General features: G+C 36.4%; 3 protein-coding genes across 3 annotated transcripts; 2 read left to right on the forward strand and 1 right to left on the reverse strand.

Annotated features, from left to right (window-relative positions):
* The first annotated feature begins 1,998 nt into the window (after nt 1-1,998).
* On the forward strand, nt 1,999-4,944 carry LOC140016527 (uncharacterized). The gene is made up of 5 exons (XM_072070065.1): nt 1,999-2,096; nt 2,251-2,440; nt 2,572-2,647; nt 3,360-3,569; nt 3,944-4,944. Exons 1-5 carry the CDS (start codon nt 1,999-2,001, stop codon nt 4,942-4,944), a joined length of 1,575 nt encoding a protein of 524 aa, XP_071926166.1.
* A 10,460-nt stretch (nt 4,945-15,404) lies between these two features.
* LOC140016528 (receptor kinase-like protein Xa21) lies at nt 15,405-16,203 on the reverse strand. Its single transcript, XM_072070066.1, has 2 exons — nt 15,924-16,203; nt 15,405-15,682 (listed from the first exon to the last, which is right to left on the reverse strand). Exons 1-2 carry the CDS (start codon nt 16,201-16,203, stop codon nt 15,405-15,407), a joined length of 558 nt encoding a protein of 185 aa, XP_071926167.1.
* Nucleotides 16,204-18,223: 2,020 nt separating this feature from the next.
* On the forward strand, nt 18,224-18,661 carry LOC113715985 (uncharacterized). Its single transcript, XM_027240287.1, has one exon. The coding sequence runs from the start codon at nt 18,224-18,226 to the stop codon at nt 18,659-18,661; it is 438 nt and encodes a 145-aa protein (XP_027096088.1).
* Nucleotides 18,662-19,173: the final 512 nt, after the last annotated feature.

Consider the following 19,173-nt stretch of genomic DNA (forward strand, 5'->3'; position numbering starts at 1 on the left):
ATGTTCAGTTAATAAGCAGAAACCTGCTCATGCATGATGAACTTCAACTTTGTCATCGATCACTTTTGAATTCCTCAAAAGACTGACCTGATTATGGTAATATGGTTGCGTACAAACATTGCCATTTACTTTAGTGTCAATTCCAGAGCATACTTATATCTTTGATTAAATAAGTTGTTTTTTTTTTGGGTCCAAAGAAAGGAAAGCTAACATGAAGGAAAGATTGCTGAAGCAATGATTATCCCCTCAGATATATTACATATGGTTTTCTAATGGCAAGCCAACAGTTTACTTAGAAAATAAGTTTGATTAACACTATTCCCCGGCTAGTTGCTTTTTAATGTGTCCTTACACCCTCTTTTGTAACCCCCCCCCCCAAAAAAAAAAAAGAAGACAACGGTGCATGAACATGTATATTGTTGCAACTTCATTGTATGTATCTAAACTCATGAGTCATGACCCTACGAACAGTTAAATTATGATCAATTGATGGCTCGAAACATAGACAAGAATTTGCTCGAAATAAAGCCAAGTTGGTAGCTTACCTGTCAGGTCAGTCCAATCCAAATATATTTGTGTGAGCGTGGTAAGATTCCAAATTCCCTTTGGTATATGTCCACTGAATTTGTTGTCAGACAAAGATAAAACTTGGAGTTTTGAACATCCTCCGATGCCTGATGGAATTTCACCTTGAAGTAATTATGTGACAAATAAAGCCCTTGGAGTTGTGGGAGATGATCGCAGATACGTGCTGGAAGGTAATCCGATAAGCTATTATTCGTGAAATCAGTTGTTTGCAATGAGGAGAGGTTAAACAGAGCCCGTGGCAGAAGGCCTATAAGTTGGTTAAATTGAATTTCCAAAAATTTCAATTTCGGTCGAGCGCTGAATTATTCAGAAAGATTTCCAGTAAAAAAGTTGAAAGCCAAACTGATGGTCTCCAACTTTGTGAAATTAGAGAGCCTGCCCGATAATGAACCTGAAAATCCGTATCCCAGAAGGATAAGTATCGGAGAGCAGTTAACCTCCCAACCATGACGGGAGTTCTCTCTCAAAGGCATTACCTTCCAAGCTGATGTACTTCAATCGGCGCACACGAGATAGCTCGGTTGGAAGATGTCCATGAAAGCTGTTTTTCGTGACATTCAACCTAACGAGAAAAGAAAGATTTCCCAGCTGTGGAGGTATGGTTCCCGCAATTCCCATGTAAGAAAGGTCGATGGCTGCGACTCTGTGATGACGAGCATTACAAGTGATACCAATCCAGTTGCAAACAGAGGTAGAAGTGGACCAGTTGGTTGGGATGATCCTTTGGGGATCGAAAATGGCGGCTTTGAAGGCAAGAAGAGCATTCAGATCAAGTACCATGGTTCGAAGACTCGGCCGAGACAGAGACGTCTCGGCCGAGTCGTAACCGTCTCGGCCTAGGCCGAGACGATACCGCGACGAATCGAGACCGAGATACTCGTCTCGCCGAGAAATCGGCCGAGACGTCACCGCGACGGATTGTCACGGTCGAGTCACCCCGAGTCATTCCGAGTCAAGGTGAATTTAACAAAAAATCTATAGAAAAAAAACAAAAAAAGAATTAAAAAAGGGAAATTCGAGAACCTCTCTACTGCCTATATCGAACCATGGCTAGTACTGATGATCCTTCATACGGGAAAAGAAATGCGAGTGATGGGAAATAGAAACAAATTTGCCACAGTACTATCACGTGAAAAGATGCGTTTTCTTTTCCACCTTGGAGGTGTACTACCTTCACTTTACTTTGAAGGTACTACCTGCACTTTACTTTGAAGGTACTACGTTGAATGGTCCACGTTAAACATACTACCTTCACTTTACTAAATTATTGGACTAGTAGTGTTACAGAACGTAGTAATCCTTTCCGTTTCCTTCAATTCTTCTTCATGGTAACTTAACTCTGTCTTCTTGCCTAGCTTTGGAATTCCGCCCTCTGAAACAAAGTAGAATGTTGCAAAAAGATAGTGCCCAATGGAGTCATTTGGCCATACCTTCACAGAGATAACCCAGATGGTTGTGATTCATGTCCTTTTTGCCTTGTTCTCCCTTGCCTTGTCAAGTTTCAGCAGGTAATTGATTTTCTTATTGTACCTTCAGATATTCTGCTTGTAAGGTGCTCTAAGACATTAGAGTTATTAAAAGAAACTGATCCATTACAAGGGCCAACTGTAGCTTTCCCAGACAGTCGTTTCACTTATGATATGAATATACGGATTGGTTTAGGATAGAGTGTTCATCAATTAATAACAAAAGTAGTGGTAGCTTCAGGATTCATCAAGTGAATAGAATAATAGAAAAACCTCCCATCGTACTCAGTCTTCATGAGAGTGGGGGCATAAGTACTGATGGTTTTGCAATGTGTAGACTAAATAGCAGTAAAGAGATGAATAAAGCGAGGGAGGGGAAATGGGAGGTGAGTCCCAAGGTTTTGGGTGAAAGGGAAGCAGAAAGAAATGGAGTGGATTTGTTTACAGCTAGAATGAGGTGGTGGATTCTCATTTGAGGGCAATCACGACATTATTGCTTTGCTCATGTGTTGTTCAGTTGATGCCAGTAGGGAATTCTTGGGGGCCTAGGTTGTTGAATAGCTGGTCGTCCTGCTCTTCCCTCCTGCTGATAGGTATCCCCAGGTGGAAATTAGCAATCTGCATTCACAAGTGACTCCAAAGCGTGAGTAAATCGCGTTTTTTTACTGGCTTTTTAATGGTTAGCAATCTTGGAGGTTAGATTTGTACTTTGCTTACTAATCCATTGCGATGCTTACTAAATTATTCTTTTTTCCAAGAATAATTTTTCCTCTATAAATTTAGTAATCCTTATGTATAAAACAAAAACTTTTGTAATTCTTGGACGACTAGGTTGCAAAGTGAGTGAAAAATCATGTCTAGTTATATATATATATATATATATATATATATATATATATGACGATGGTTAACAAAGAAATTGGAGAGATATGAGAATTGCTTCCACTGTACGTGTATATTTTTGTGCTAATAGAGAGGGACATTTAGTATTATCTTCCAACTTATTATAATACATAATCATCCTGGTGATCATGATCATGAACTAAAAACTTTAGGAAGATGGAGAGCTAAATTATATGTTTAAGTTAATCACCCATCATCAAACAAAATGCCGAAGTTCTTATAATAAATGAAAAAATGATCATTGTTGCAGGTTTACATTATAGATTAGATGTTTAACTTACTAATATAATAGAAATAAATTATTATAATTATAAAATGTTAGAAACTGCTTGTTGTATTTTTTTTCATATATCTTTAATTATTTTGTGATGTATTAATCATTTATATTGATATGTGTAATAGTTACAATGACGAGCAAGGATATTGGTTGGGAACATGGTAAACCCGTGGGAGGGAATAGAAAAATTGTGAGATGCAATTATTGTGAAAAAATAATGCATGGTGGCATTACAAGGTTGAAAGAACATGTCGGTCATGTCATAGGACAAGTTGAGCCTTGTCCAAGGGCCTCAAGTGAAGTTAGAGATTTAATGAAAATGCATCTAAAGATTGGTAAGATTCAAAGAGCTACAATAAAATAGAAAAAAGAAGAAATATTGAATTCTTTCCAACAAGAAAGTATGCATGGTAATTTCAACATGGTTAGCGACGAGGAGGACGAAGTCTTTTTTGAAATTGATGAAGAAAGTCGGATGGCGTTGGAAAAAAAACAAATGAAGCAAGCAATTAGAGAGAGCCAATACTTGCAATTTTTAGACGAACAACGAAGGCATTCGGTATCTGGGAGTCGACCTTCTATGTTTATGTCAGGTATGATTTGTAAACTAAAATATTATAACAAATTTGATACTATTTTATTAAATATAATTACATAAAGTTGCAATTTAGTCATTCATTTTTTATTTGTTAAATATTGTGAATTTTAGGGAATATGGGTGTTGGCACTTCAAACCCAACGACTTCTGAAAATAAAAGAGGATTGTCACGTAATTTCAATGTCAGACAAGCAGATGAAATGACAAGCAGAGGAATTGACTCACATATGTTTCCTTCGAAACAAAAATCAGTCAAATCAATGTTTGCGAAGGAAAATATAAAAAGAGTTGGTAAGGCAGTTTCAAAGTTTTTTCATTTCAATGCTATACCATTTCATGCAGCTGACAATCCTTATTATCAATCGATGATTGATGAAATTGCCAAAGCTGGCTCTGGTATTAAAGGCCCTTCAGCTTATCAAATTGGAAATGAATATTTAGATGAAGAATTTGAAGAGCTTGAGAAATATCTTAGAGATATTTATGATAAATTTTCAACTTTTGGTTGTACACTTATGTGTGATGGGTGGAGCACTCGTACAAAACATCCAATAATAAATTTTATGGTATACTGTGATAGGCACATGATATACCATAGTTCAGTTGATTGTACCAATATTAAGAAAACTGCTGAATATATTTTCAAGTTAATGGATGAGGTAGTAGAGATTGTGGGGGAAAAAAATGTTGTGCAAGTTGTGACAGATAGTGAATCTAGTATGAAAGCTGCTGGACAACTGTTGATGAAAAAAAGAACAAATCTTTTCTGGTCACCTTGCGCTGCGCATTGTATAGATTTGATGTTGGAGGATATTGGCAAAATGGATAATGTAAAAGAAACTATTGCTCAGGGGAAGAAGATAACAAGTTTCATATATAACAGTGACAAAGTAGTGAATCTGATGAAGACATATACAAAAAAAAGGGAACTGCTACGTCCAGGTATCACTAGATTTGCAACTGAATTCATTTCTATGGAAAGTCTTCTTCGGCATTGTACAGAACTGAAAAGAATGTGCACCTCAGATGAATGGGCAGAGTTTAATAACACTACCAAGAGAAAAGCAGAAGCTATTAAAGTAGTTGAGTTGATATTGTCAGAGAAGTTTTGAAAAAAAGTTAGAAATGTGTGTGCAATAATGGAGCCTCTAGTCAAAGTTTTAAAAACTATTGATCAAGATAATAAGCCAACATTGCCAATTATTTATGAGGCAATGGATAGAGCAAAAATGGCTATTCAAAAGTCGGTGAAATCTTAGAAAACAATTTGGGAAGTGATTGATAATAGATGGTACAATCAACTTCATCGGGATTTACATGCGGCAGGTAATTTAAAATATTACATCCAATTTAAATATGTAATATTTATTTATTTATTTTCTAATTTTGTTATTTTATTGTATTTAGCATATTTTTTGAACCCGATCCTTCAATATTCTGGAACTTGTGAGTTTAATCTGGATGAAGTTCGAAGAGGGTTAAAGAACGTCATTGCAAAGTTGGAGCCAAATTTAGATGCACAAGTTGATTCAATAAATGAGGTATTCTTTTGATTATTTTATTTATTTATATTAATCAACAAATTTTAAAATTTTAACACTTGTGTATACATTATTTTTGTAGATCAAAATTTTTGCAGACAAAAAGGGAGGCTTTGGAAGTGCTATTGCAGCAAGAGCATTACCAAAATCTTTACCAGGTTTCAACTTAATTCATACTTACAGAAACATCCAAATCATATAACTGAAGTTAATATTTTTATAATATTAAAATAATAATAATAATGTTATTATTACTTTGTTTGTTTAGCTGAATGGTGGCTTAACTATGGTGAAGATGCGCCAAATTTAAGGAATATTGCAGTGAAAATATTGAGTCAAACCTGCACATCCTCTGGTTGTGAGCGAAATTGGAGTACATGGTCATTAATTCATACAAAACTACGTAACCGTTTGGCAGTTAAAAAATTGCATAAATTAGTTTTTGTACATTACAATATGCGATTGAAGGTGAAAAATTTGATGCATCAAAGAGATACTGATGATTTCTACAACCCAATTGACTTGAATCACATTTTTCACCAAGATGATATATTGGATGATTGGATAAGAGAAAATGAACAACTCACATTGCCTGAAGATAATCTGGATTGGTTGGATAAGGGCATTCATCAAACTGAATCAGAAAGTAGTGAATATCAAGAACATGACAACGTTGGTTTTGGTGATACATTGTCCCAATATATTACCAAAAGAAATAAGAAAGGTCTTGATCCATCCTCAAGTAGGAAACAAAAAAGTAAGACTAAACAAACCAGTAAGCAGACTGTTCCGTCATCTTCAAATAAAAGTGACAGCAGTAATGATGATGATGACAATGGTGACAATGGAGATGGAGAGAACAATTCTTCCAGGCATAGTGGTTACAATCGAGATAGCCAACAAGCAGGAGGTATGTCATGGGCTCAAGGACAAGATAATTATTATGCCACTCAAGATACTGATCATGGCTATCGTCCTGGTATAGAAGCACAACGTCAATTCCTCAATGATTTAACTCAATTTTCAAGTGAGGATACTTTCTCTCACCATTCAGGGTCACAAAGATATAGAGGAGTCAATGATCAGATGCAAAATTTGGGTATATACTCAACTTATGAGCATGAATCTAATCAAAACCGTAGTACTAGTCAATTGGGATATGGCTATGACCAATCATATGGAATCACTCCTGACTATTACAGTGGATATCGGCCATTTGACAGACCTGGACAGGTTGAAAGGTCTACTAGCATTCATGGTAGTAGATACTATGAAAAAGAAATAAATAAGTCTCATGATGGTTCTTCTTTTGATTCCAATAACATTGGATTTTATGGTCATGATTCTACTGCATCATATGGTACCAGCGATAGTGTTAACTATCGAGGGTTTGGATACTACCATCAACAAATCATCTCCAATCCAGAAGTTCTTCCGTCCAATGATTATGGAACATCTAGTCAATCCTCACATCCAGTAAATACACCAGATAACTCGTTTACACTACCTACTCAAGGTCTTATGCCACTTCCACATCTGTTTTACCATTCATCGACCAATCAGGATGATTTTGAACCACATCGTCATTCTACTTGGTATTAACAGGTACGAAAATATAAAGTACTAGTATATCTTTTTACATATTTACCTTTTATCTAATATGATTTCTTTTTATTTTTGGCAGGAGATTGATCAAAATATTCCAACTTTATGCTATAAATAAATCTTTAGTTTGTATTGTTAATGGTTGATATTACTTTTGCAATTATTAGTTTTAAAATTGTGGTCTATGTTATTTTGATTTTATTTGTGATGCCATTGTTTTAAATAATTAAAAGTACTTATCGTGTGTAATATGTATAAAAATAGTACATTTTACAAATTTTCTTTTGTTATTTTTTATTATTTTTGTTTAGCATACTTTTTTTATATTATTAACAGTTTTTAGAATATTAAATGCTTTAAAATTTGCGTCTCACCGAGACCGTGACCGATATGCCGAGACCGATATAGAACGTTCCGGGCCGCGACCGCTACCGCGACCGCTACCGTGACCGCGACCGCGACTTTGAACCATGAGATCAACAGTGTTGTTTTGGCTGTTGGCAGCAATTATGCTAGCTGAGTTAGTTGCGATAAAGTGCAACACCAAGGCTCCAACGAAAAGAAAATAAGTTCTCTTCATTGTTTATAGAGGTAAATAAAACTTGAGGAATGCCAAACAAAAGGTAAATAAAACATGAGCATACATTGTGACATTAGGCAGGACTTATAGGGGTTGAGTTAAAATTTTTTCACAACGTATCGTAGTTGTGTTTCCATTATAAAACTGGATTACCAGGTTGAAGAAATTTAGATATAAACGTTGAAAATAGGTTGCCGATTATGTGTTTACACGTGAATTGGTAAATTGCGGAGCTAGTGGTTATAAAGTGCAACAGTACCAAGGCTGCAACGAGGAGAAAATAAGCCCTCTCCACTTCTTCTCGCTCTAGCTGGAAATGGAATCTGAGGAATGAATTGCACGCATAGCTTGCCATCAATATATCGGACGGGAGCGGATGCATTACATTTGTGACTTCGAGCGTATTAAACTTATATCTATTAATGTCTGTGCAAGTAACAAAATATATATATATATATATATATATGGCAAAATTATTCATTTCCTTAGTGGGATTTAGTGACAAAATAATAGGATAGCGAAAATATTAAAGGATATGGAGGAAAAGTGGAGAAATCTGAATATTGTGGAGTTATTTAAAATATGGTAGTTTGAGAAATTTGAATACTGTCGAACTGCTATTAATTTACAGCTTCACTAATAGCCTTCATCGGTGGGGTTTATTTATTTATTTATTTTTTTCCCTGATCAATAAGTTTGGAATTTTTTACTTTTTTCACTAAGGGTACAAAAGAAAAGTATAGTCCCTGTGTGTTGTTTCCACACCATGGCATTCAGGTTTTGCAAATTGTATAGATAGCAATCTGTACATGCAATATATAAAGCCACGGTAGTCCATCTTCTTGTTAACACGCCTTTGTCTTTTTTTATAAAAAAGGAAACCAGCCTCAAATTAGATATGGTTAATTATCCTACAATTAGAGTAAATATACATTTCTCCATGTTTACTAATTAATTAGATGTGAAAGAGTCCACACCTTAGCATCCTTATCCCCCACCAAAAAAAAAAAAAACAGAGGCTTCAAACAGAGAAAAACAAAAAGTGCTGAGACCAAAGAGTTGTGAACAAGAAAGAAAAAAAAAAGTAAATTGCTGTACGAGTTAAAACTAATTTATTCTTGCTACTCCCCTCTTTTCTTGTACCAGCCCATTTCCACTCAAGAAATGAGATGGTAAAAGTGGCTCTGTTATAGTCTAAACAAAATGTATCAATTATAAGTCTGATCCACCTTTTGTTAAGGACACTTTCTTCCATTAGTGGAAGACTTTTATCAAGCATATTGAATTGGAACATCTTTGATAAACTTTGGGTGGAAGAAATTAAGAGAAGGTACTTGATAGATAGTGAAGAAATTAAGAGGAGACTTTTATCAAGCATTTCCATAGATAGTGAAGAAATTAAGAGAAGGTACTTGATAAAGCGCCACCAACTGGTGCTCCACTCTGAGGACGTCTTCCGAGCCAACAGTCCCCATTTTTTCTTGAGGGTCAAATTGGGATGCCAAATTAGAAGTATATACGTCAAAGCTTCACAAGATTCTGAATTGAATTAGATATAAGTTACTTTGTGTTTTGCAAAGGTAATATGTAGCAATCTACAAGGAAATGAAATTACAAATATAGCCTTCAATTTTGCTCTGAATAAGTGCTATTAATTTCTATAAATTAAATAGTAATTGTTGCACGGAAAACTACTTTGCTATCTTTGTTCTTCACTCGCACCTTTAAAATGTAATTTTGTAATTAACTAAATGCATGAATCTAAATGCCACATTCATGTTCTGTATGTATAAATACATATTGTTAGGTTTGGTCCCAAGAAATTGACCAGCGAGAACAATAGGATACTTGCCAACTCAATAATGACAATAACAAAACAAATAAATCAAATAGAGAAACATATGAATTTACGTGGTTCGGTCCAATTGACTTACGTCTACAGTGTGACGACCCCACCTCCTCTTAAGGCATATCCTAGAAGTTAGCGGATTGCCTGCCTGACTCTCGCCAGGACTCACTCACTTTTATTAACTTCAGAGATAACATTTTGATAAACCAAAACCAATCAAATCTTTTACAAAACCTAGTTCAATACAAAAGTTTCAACCATAATATGAAACTAAAGAATTTACAATCACAAAAGTCTTCACGTTAACTTCCTAAGATCTCTCGTTCGTTCCCCGACCACCAATTCCTATAAGGAAAACAAAATTAAAGGGCTGAGCTAAAACTCAGTGAGGTTTGCCGAGCAAGTAACATTTAATAAACACTTAAATCAGTACAATTAAGCAAGTAGTGCATATTTCACTATATAATCACTTTCAAAAGGATACGATGCTTGCATTAGAGTCACTTCAATGTCATTGAGCATTTATTTCAGTGTCAAGTGACACTCATTTCACTGTCATTATACATTCATTTCAGTATCATTGCACATTCCGCCGATTCACCTCCTTATGTCCTCCAAAACAATAAACAATCCCTTACATTCAATAATCAATTCAATAATCTCCCAACCTCATGGTAATACTCGAGTATACCGAAACATTTACCCAAAACTACTGTCCTACCCGACCAAGCCCTTTGCTGGCTCGAATAGTCTGTTGAACAGAGGGTTTTGGAGCCCAGTTCAGCCGATACGGCAAGGCACACATACGGCTTATATTCATGCACACTTACAGTAACATTCAGTCAATTATCGACCTTTAAACTCAACTAAGTTGAGTGCGATAAAGTACACCTTCAATTTAGAAGGAGAGAGACAATTGAGATACACTTCACAAGGAATCATTTAGTAATAATTCATGATAAGCACATTTGTCACATAATTTCACTTACATACACATAAACAGTTAAACACATAAATTCGAAAAACACTTACCAAATTCCAAATAAATTGCTCTCGAGCCTCGGATTTGCTTCCTGGCTCACAGCTATCCTCTGGGACAAGTTTATAACTCTAAAATGAATATACAATTCATAGATGACCACTTATCATTTATTATTTTATGATTTAAACTATTAAAGTCAAGTTTTAGCTTTAAAATACAAGATATAACATATTTTATATTTATTTTATTTTTTATTCCAAAATTTATTAACTTTATCATTTCAAACCAAGAATTATACATTTTTCCCAGGTTTGTATCTTTGTATAATATTTAAATTAGGAATATATCTTTCTCAATTCAATATTCATTAATTATGGCTTATAGACACTCCATTTGTTCCCCTTTAAATCAACTAAACTCTAAGTTATTTGTAAATTAAATTTTGTTTCACGATACCTACCCCCTTAAATTCTTAAGTCTTTAAAACGTTCATGAAGACTAGATTAAGTGGTAAGCAGCCGTCTTATGTATCTAACTACAATAAGTTGCCTTAAATTTTCCAAATCATCATAGAAGCTCAATTCATTACCATGTCAGCCATCAAATCAAGTTCCAGTAATATACTTCATAATTTTCATGAATATTTCATCTTTTACTTGGTTAAAATATTAAACATTGAGTATACATTCTATCCAGTTTAAACCAAAATAGATATCATATTGTTCCAGCAAGTTATTCGACCAAGAAATTGCACACATCAATCTGTCATCAGCTAGCTAAAACATTCAGTAATGTAGCATTTTAGTACACGGCATTTCCTCCATAATTTCTTCAGTTTTAACTCTAACTCATCATGCAAAGGATGATTCTTCAGCTACAGAGTATTCTTAACCAGCACACGTGGAAGTTTACAGTTAGAGTTCGAAAGAAAAACTGATCAGAGGTTTAACTCTTTCTCTCGGCCAAGCTGGAAAAGTTTTTAGGCAGCAATCAGCTTTTAAGCAAGAACTTTCTCCAACAATCCCTTCAGTTTATAATCAAATCTTTCATGCATGAAGAAATCAAGGTGTTATACAATATTTTACAGCTTAGTACAGAATTTTAGAACCAAGGTTCGCAAAGAGGAAACTGGTACTTCATTATTTCTTACTCTCGGATGAAGCTGAGAAATTTCCAGCAACCTCTTATCAGTATTTTCAATCCAAATTTCCAGCTTTTCACAAGTTTCTTCAGTTAAACTTCCTATAATACATAAGGCTAATGTATAACATGCATTTCCTATCATTAGTTTCCATTCTACACCGATAGCAAGTTGCAACTCAGCATGTAAGCTCTTGGTTCCTACAGGTTTCAGTCCAGCAGCTGTACAGTCTCAAATCAGAGTTTTCCTCAACATGCAGCTTATGTATTCAGCATATACTTAATAAGTAAAGGATTATTACAGAATTTTTTACCTCTTTTCCCTTAGAATTCAGCAATTGTTGACTGCTCCAGTTTCTTTTAGCTTCGGCTCCTCAAAATTGCAGTAGCTTTCACTCTTTCTCTCGATTGAAGCTAATAAGTGATGAAACTAGCAAAGTTTCTCTTCCTATCCTTCACTTTAGCTCTCAGTTTTGGTGTTTGAAAGGAAGAAATGGGTTGATGCCCTATTTTCTCTCTCGGTTGTTGCTGCCTAAGAAAAATGCAGAGCTCTCTCTCTCTCTCTCACTCTCTCGGTTGGTATTGAAGTGAGGCAAGAGAATGAGCTAAGTCCTCACTTTTCTCTCGATTGTTAACTCTAAAGAAGCTGATCACTCAAACTTCCACTTCAGTCGGTGGTGACAATTCCAAAGTTCCTCAACTCAATCCTACTTCTAAAGCTCAGCCAATCCGCTGGCTGCATGGTAGTTCTAACCAAGGCTCAAGGTTTGTTAGGTCTTTTAACATTAGCTCATTTGCTTACTAAGGCTGCAATTTTTTATTAATTCCCACGTTAACTCCCAACCTTATTTGTATTTCCTTGATCTCGTAGATTCTCATACATTTGGTTTTAAAGGAAATTAACTAGACATGTAACTTATTCAACTATAATATATTCAAATCATACAAATTACGGTATGCATACAATATGTTTATTTGATTCCTAAATTTTTCTACACCATTCTATCATTTTGCTTATTGTTTTATTTATTTATTATATCATTTTTTCCCTAAATTTTCAATTTTATAGGAATTCAATTATGCATTTAATTTAACCATTTATTTGTTACATATAATATTTCTAATAACAGATTAAATGTAATTAAATAAATTCAAAGTGTACACATAAATTTTTGAGTTCTCACATACGGGCGAAGGGGTAGCAGATTTACTATAACAAAAAGAGAGTACAAAACCCTAGGAAATAATTCTCAAGTCCAAAAGGTACCTAAAACTGAAAACACAAAAGAGCTTAAATAGAACTAAATGTTTAATGGCTAAATGTTTAATGGCTCAAAGCCCATAACTTGCTCTTTTGATTTGATGCCAAACAAAAACCTCTCTTATATTGGGATGTGGGCCCCACAAAACTCTCTGGGACTGGTGCATATGGCATTTGGGTTGTGTCCTTAACACAATTAAACTCACTTAACTCTACTATATGTGTAACCACCAAAATGAGATATTTCTTTATAAAAGTTTCGATGTGGGACACAAAGACACACTCAACAAATCTCTACTTTGGCGTGTATCCAACATCTGTAAATAGTAGACAAATAGAAAACAAGTTCCACCTTCTCCATAAAAGTCCCAACGGATTTCAACGAACCTTAAAAATCCCAGCAAACCACAATGAGTCACTAACGAACCAAGATACAAAGGGTCGATGGGTCCCAATGGGTTAAATCTCACAAAAGGTTCAACAAATCCCAACTGGCTAAAAATCATGAACATAGTAATCTTATTCCACCTTCTCAAAATCCTTAACGAGTTCCAACGGACCAAATAACTCTTCTTTAAAACCTAACTGAATTCCAACAAAAAATTTTTTTCTTCACTCTCTGTAGCACCCAAAACCTGTTATTGTCATCAAGAATCCAAAATCTAACCATGACCCAAAACCTGAAGCTGAATTTGAAATCTTAAACTCTGATATCAATTTGTTAGGTCTGGCTCCAAAAAATTGACCAACGAGAACAATAGAGTTGTTGGCAACTCAATAATGATAATAACAAAACAAATAAATCAAGTAGAGAAACACGAAATTTACGTGGTTCGGTCCAATTGACCTATATCCATGGGCGAAAGAATAGCAGATTTACTATAACAGAAAGATAGTACACAAGAAAGAATACAAAACTCTAGGAAATAATCTCAAGTCCAAAAGGCACCTAAAATCGAAAACACGAAAGAGGTTAAATAGTACTAATTGCTTAATGATCTAACAGCCCATGACTTGCTCTTTTAGTTTGATGCCAACCAAAACCTCCCTTAGACTGGGGCGTGGGACCCACTAAAACTCTCATGGACCGTGCATATGGCACTTGGGCTGATGCCTTTAGCACAATTAAACTAACTTAATTCCACTATATTTATAACCACCAAAAGGAGATACTTATACTTCTTTATAAAAGCTTAGATGTGGGACACAAAGACACACTCAATAAATTTCCACCTTGGCGCATATCCAACATTGGTAAATAATAGACAAATAACAAACAAATTCCACCTTCTCCATAAAAGTCCCAACGGATTTCAACGAATCATAAAAGTCCCAACGAACCACAGCGAGCCACAAACTAACCAAGATACAAAAGGGTCAATGGGTCCCAATGGGCTAAATCTCACAAAAGGTTCAATGGATTCTAACGGGCTAAAAACCATGAACATAGTAATCTTGCTCCACCTTCTTCTCAAAACCCTTAACGAGTTCCAACGGGTCAAATAACTCTTCTTCAAAACCTAACTGAACTCCAATGAAATTTTTTTTTTCTTCACTCTCTGTAGCACCCAAAACCTGTTATTGTCATCAAGAATCCAAAATCTAACCATGACCCAAAACCTGAAGCTGAATCTGAAATTTTAAACTCTGATATCAATTTGTTAGGTCTGGTTTCGGAAAATTAACCAACGAGAACAATAGAGTTGTTGGCAACTCAATAATGACAATAACAAAACAAATAAATCAAGCAAAGAAACACGAAATTTACGTGGTTCAGTCCAATTGACCTACATCCACAGGCAAAGGAATAACAGATTTACTATAATATAAAGAGAGTACAAAAGAGAGAATACAAAATTCTAGAAAATAATTCCCAAGTCCAAAAGGCACATAAAACTGAAAACACAAAAGAGGCTTAATATCACTAAATGCTTAATGGCCCAAAGGCCCATGACTTGGTCTTTTGGTTTGATGCCAAACGAAAACCTCTCTTAGACTAGGGTGTGGGACCTGCCAAAACTCTTATGGACTGGTGCATATGACACTTGGGCTGATGCTCTTAGCACAATTAAACTCACTTGAGTCCACTATATTTATAACTATCAACAGGAGATACTTCTTTATAGAAGTCCCGATGTGGGATACAAAGACATACTCAACACATATGTCTATATGTACCTCTATATGGTGATATATATTGACGATCAATTTATTTTTCATTTATATGCAAAAATTGAAAAGGTGAAAGATGTATGAACAACTAAATGTAAATTACCACCTTAATTGACATATATTTATGACAAGCATAAACAATAAGTCAACGTATAAATTGGGGTCACGAACTTAAGGTCTCCATATTTGTAAACAAATTTATTGGCAATACAACATATCTCGTTCCCGTCTTGAACTTTAAGCATTTCGGTGGGACACCAAGTCAAGACAAAGAGTTCCCACATATACATTTGCACTCCAGGGCTCTGCCATATATTCAGTAGAAAAACATGAGTACTACTTGAATGAATGGTAAGCCTTGGAATGAGATTTTGATATACTATACGATTGCAGAAAATGTTGCTAATGGATTATCTCATATATAATGGTTTTACCATCTACTTCAAGGTGTGATATCTTTGATAAACTGAAGTTTGATATTCTGCAATGCTCCTAGAGCTTCTTTCATGTTTATTATCTCCTCAGAAGCATTTGTTGTACAACTTAAACCAAGTTGCAAGATAGATGATATGCATTCAATTTTCCTTTGTACCAGATTCTCTTCAGGATGAAGCAAATCTGTGTCTATAACTTGAATCACAGAATTTGGTGAGCATTCTTGTATCCAATCCCTGAGGTTTAATTCTTCTATAAACATCTCACCCTCAGTCTTGTAAATGCCTCCATCAATATAATCCCAAAGTTATAAACATCACTACTTGTTGAAATCAATCCTTCCAGTCCATACTCTAACATCAAAAAATTTGAAACTAGTTGTTAAAGTCAAGTACTAGTACCAGTTCACCAATTTAACATTTTTTTCAAAAATTTTTTATATTTCATATACTGTACTAGTTGTTAAAAGTTGAAACATTAATTTGAATGACATAAAAAATTTGAAATTGGAATCAAGAAAAGTCACCTGGGTCAATATATTCAAATGTAGCAAGAGTCTTTGTTTGTATCACAGATTCTCCATCTCCCAACAACTTCGCAATTCCAAAATCGCAAATATGTCCAACCATGTCTTCATCTAGGAGAATATTGCTAGGCTTCAAGTCACAGTGAACTATAGGCATTGAATAGCCATAGTGGAGATATTCCAAACCAGAAGCCATGTCTATCATGATACCCAACCTTTGCCTGATACTTAGGACATGATGGTTTACATGAAGCCATTTCTCAAGACTTCCATTGGGCATGTATTCGACCACTATCGGGGCCATGAACCAACGACTTGTAAACCGGGTCTTCAAATTTCAAATAGGCGAAAATATTGAAGCATACGTGAATGACATCCTCCTAAAGAGTAAGATTACATCAACCCTCCTATCTAATGTGAGAGAGGTTTTCGGAATCCTCCGTGACACCTGAATGATGCTGAATTCCAAGAAATGCATCTTTGGTGCAATTTCAGGAAAGTTCTTGGGTTATCTCATGTTACGCCGAGGCATAGAGGCCAATCCAGACAAGGTAAAGGCAATCCAGGAAATGTCGCTTCCCCGGAGTTCCCGAGATATGCAGAGGTTAACCAGTCGGGTGACGGTCCTAAACCAATTTTTGTCTCAGTCAGGCAAGAAAGAATTACCCTTCTTTAAGGTGTTAAAGAAGGCTAACAAATTTTCTTGGACTGAAGAATGTCAGCAAGCTTTCAATCAGATGAAAGAGTACTTACACCGTCTTTCTACTCTCACTTCACCACGGACAGGGGAAGGGTTGTAACTCCACTTGTCTGCAACTGACGAGGCAGTAAGTGCCGTATTGATACAAGACGATGGTATCTAAATACCTGTATATTATGTCAGCGGGGTCCTCCGTGGGTCGGAGACCCAATACACCCAAGTGAAAAAGTTAGTGTTGGGTCTGGTCTATGCAACTCGCTGGTTAAAACCTTATTTCCTGACTCATCCCGTATGCATACTAACAGATCAGCCAATTAGGCAGATCCTGCCACGTCCCGAGGCTTCAGGACGTCTTACCAAATAGGCTGTTGAGTTAGGGGAATACGATCTCTCTTATGAGTCTCGGACAGCCATTAAAGCCCAGGTTCTGGCAGATTTCTTGGATGAGGTCACATTTTCCAAGCCAGGAGGCCATTTCGGATACCGCTAAGCCGCAATGATGGATATTGTATGTAGATGGATCCTCCAATAGTGATGGTAGTGGAGTTGGGTTGCTCTTAGAAGATCTTCACAGAGAAGTGTGCTCGTACGCTCTCTAGCTTGACTTTCTGGCATCTAATAATGAATTCGAGCAGGAAATAGTGATTGTGGGCTTGCGATTGGCCCGTACGGTTGGTGCTAGGCATATTCGGGCCAACAGCGACTTCCAACTCGTCGTATGCCTGGTATTTGGTGAATATGGAACTAGGGAGGAAACCATGCAATGATATCTCTCTAAGATTCACCCAACTTGCTGCGTACTTTGAGTCGTTTGAAATCCAAAGATATCTCGGTTATAGAATAGGTGAGCTGATGCCTTGTCTTGGTCATAGTTCTTGTGGAGGTTCTCACTAAACCTGGGTATTTGGAAGAAACGATCTATCTTGTACACTTAGAGGACACTTGGATGAGTTCTCTCATCAGGTTCTTAAGTTAGGAAATCCTTCCTGATGACCGAGTCGAAACGAGAAGGACTCAACGCAAGGCAGCTCCGTATGCACTCCGGGACGGCAATCTTTATAAACAATCTTATTTCGGGTTATGGCTGTAATGTGTTACTGCCGAGGAAGGAGAAAGTGTCCTTCGTGAAATACACGAGAAACTATACAGATCCCACGTTCGCTATCAGATGTTGGTCAAAAAGGCCTTGTTATTCAGATATTTTTGCCCTACCATCCGACGAGATGTCCAACTCCTAGTCCTTAAAAGCTCTTCGTGCCAATACCACGCTCCTGAATATCATCAGCTTACGAATCTCATGGTTTTCATCACTTCGTCTTGACCTTTTGAACAATGGGGGACAGATATCATCAGTCCTTTCCCTAGGGCCTTTGGCAACTATGCCTACCTAGTTGTGGCTATTAATTATTTTACCAAGTGGGTCGAGGTCGAACCGTTGGGAAGTATAACCGGCCTTGCTATTCATAAATATTTTTGACAGTGCATTATCTGTCATTTCAAATTGCCTCGAGTGATCATTTCAGATAATGGAAGATAGTAAGTGGATAATCAATTCAAGAGATAGGGCGAAAATCTCGGAATTAGGCAACACTTCACTTCGATGGGACATCCCCAAGCTAATAGACAGGCTGAGAACTTTAATCGAACACTTTTACATGGCCTCAAAACTAGGTTGCACCAAGTCAGATCATCTTGGGTGGACGAACTCCCCAGTGTCTTGTGGTCTTATCGAACTACATCGAGATCCGCTATACAGGAGACCCCGTTTTCTCTAACATACGGATTCAAGGCGATGGTTCCTTCCGAATTCCTTATCCTGAGTCCTCGGATGGCAGCTTTTGCCACCGAAATTAATGAAAAAGAAAGGAGGGTGGATCTCGATCTCACCGATGAGAAAAGAGATGCTGCGGCAGCTTGGGTGACAAGAACATTCTGGCTAGTTACTATAATGCCCGAGTTAAGCACCTTCAGTTCAGCCCGGGAGTTTTGGTTATGCGAAAAAGCTCGGTTAGCCGATTTGAGTCTCAAGGCAAGTTAGCTCCTAAGTGGAAGGGGCCATACTGCGTGGTTAAATCTAGTCAGAATGGTTATTGTAAGTTGGCATATCGAGATGGATTTTGGTGCCTAGAACTTGACATGTCGATAATCTTAGATCCTATTATCCGTGATAATCCAAAATGCTTATTGATTTTTGTCTTGCTTAATTATTTTTTAGCACTACTACTTGTATTGTTTAAAAATAAGGGGGACAAGTAGGAAGAACAGAATCGACTAAAATTGAATAAGTAAAATTGTCATTAACTGATCACCAAGAATTACAAAGGAATTTTTAGAGGGGGAATTCAAGTACAAAGGCCTGAGGTCAAGGACGCTTCTAAACATTCCCCGTCTCGGTGCCACCAGTGCTCTCTTCCTCGCCAATAGTTCACCTACCTCGGTCCCACCTAGTTCTTTATCCTCCAGCTTTAGCTCGAACTCTGAGAGCCACTAGTTGAACTCCTCCCATACTTCTGCCAGTTTCCTCCCAGCTTGAATGCCTTCAGCTATTCG

This window comes from Coffea arabica, chromosome 11c (assembly GCF_036785885.1).
Source record: "Coffea arabica cultivar ET-39 chromosome 11c, Coffea Arabica ET-39 HiFi, whole genome shotgun sequence".
In the NCBI taxonomy this organism is placed as follows: domain Eukaryota; kingdom Viridiplantae; phylum Streptophyta; class Magnoliopsida; order Gentianales; family Rubiaceae; genus Coffea; species Coffea arabica.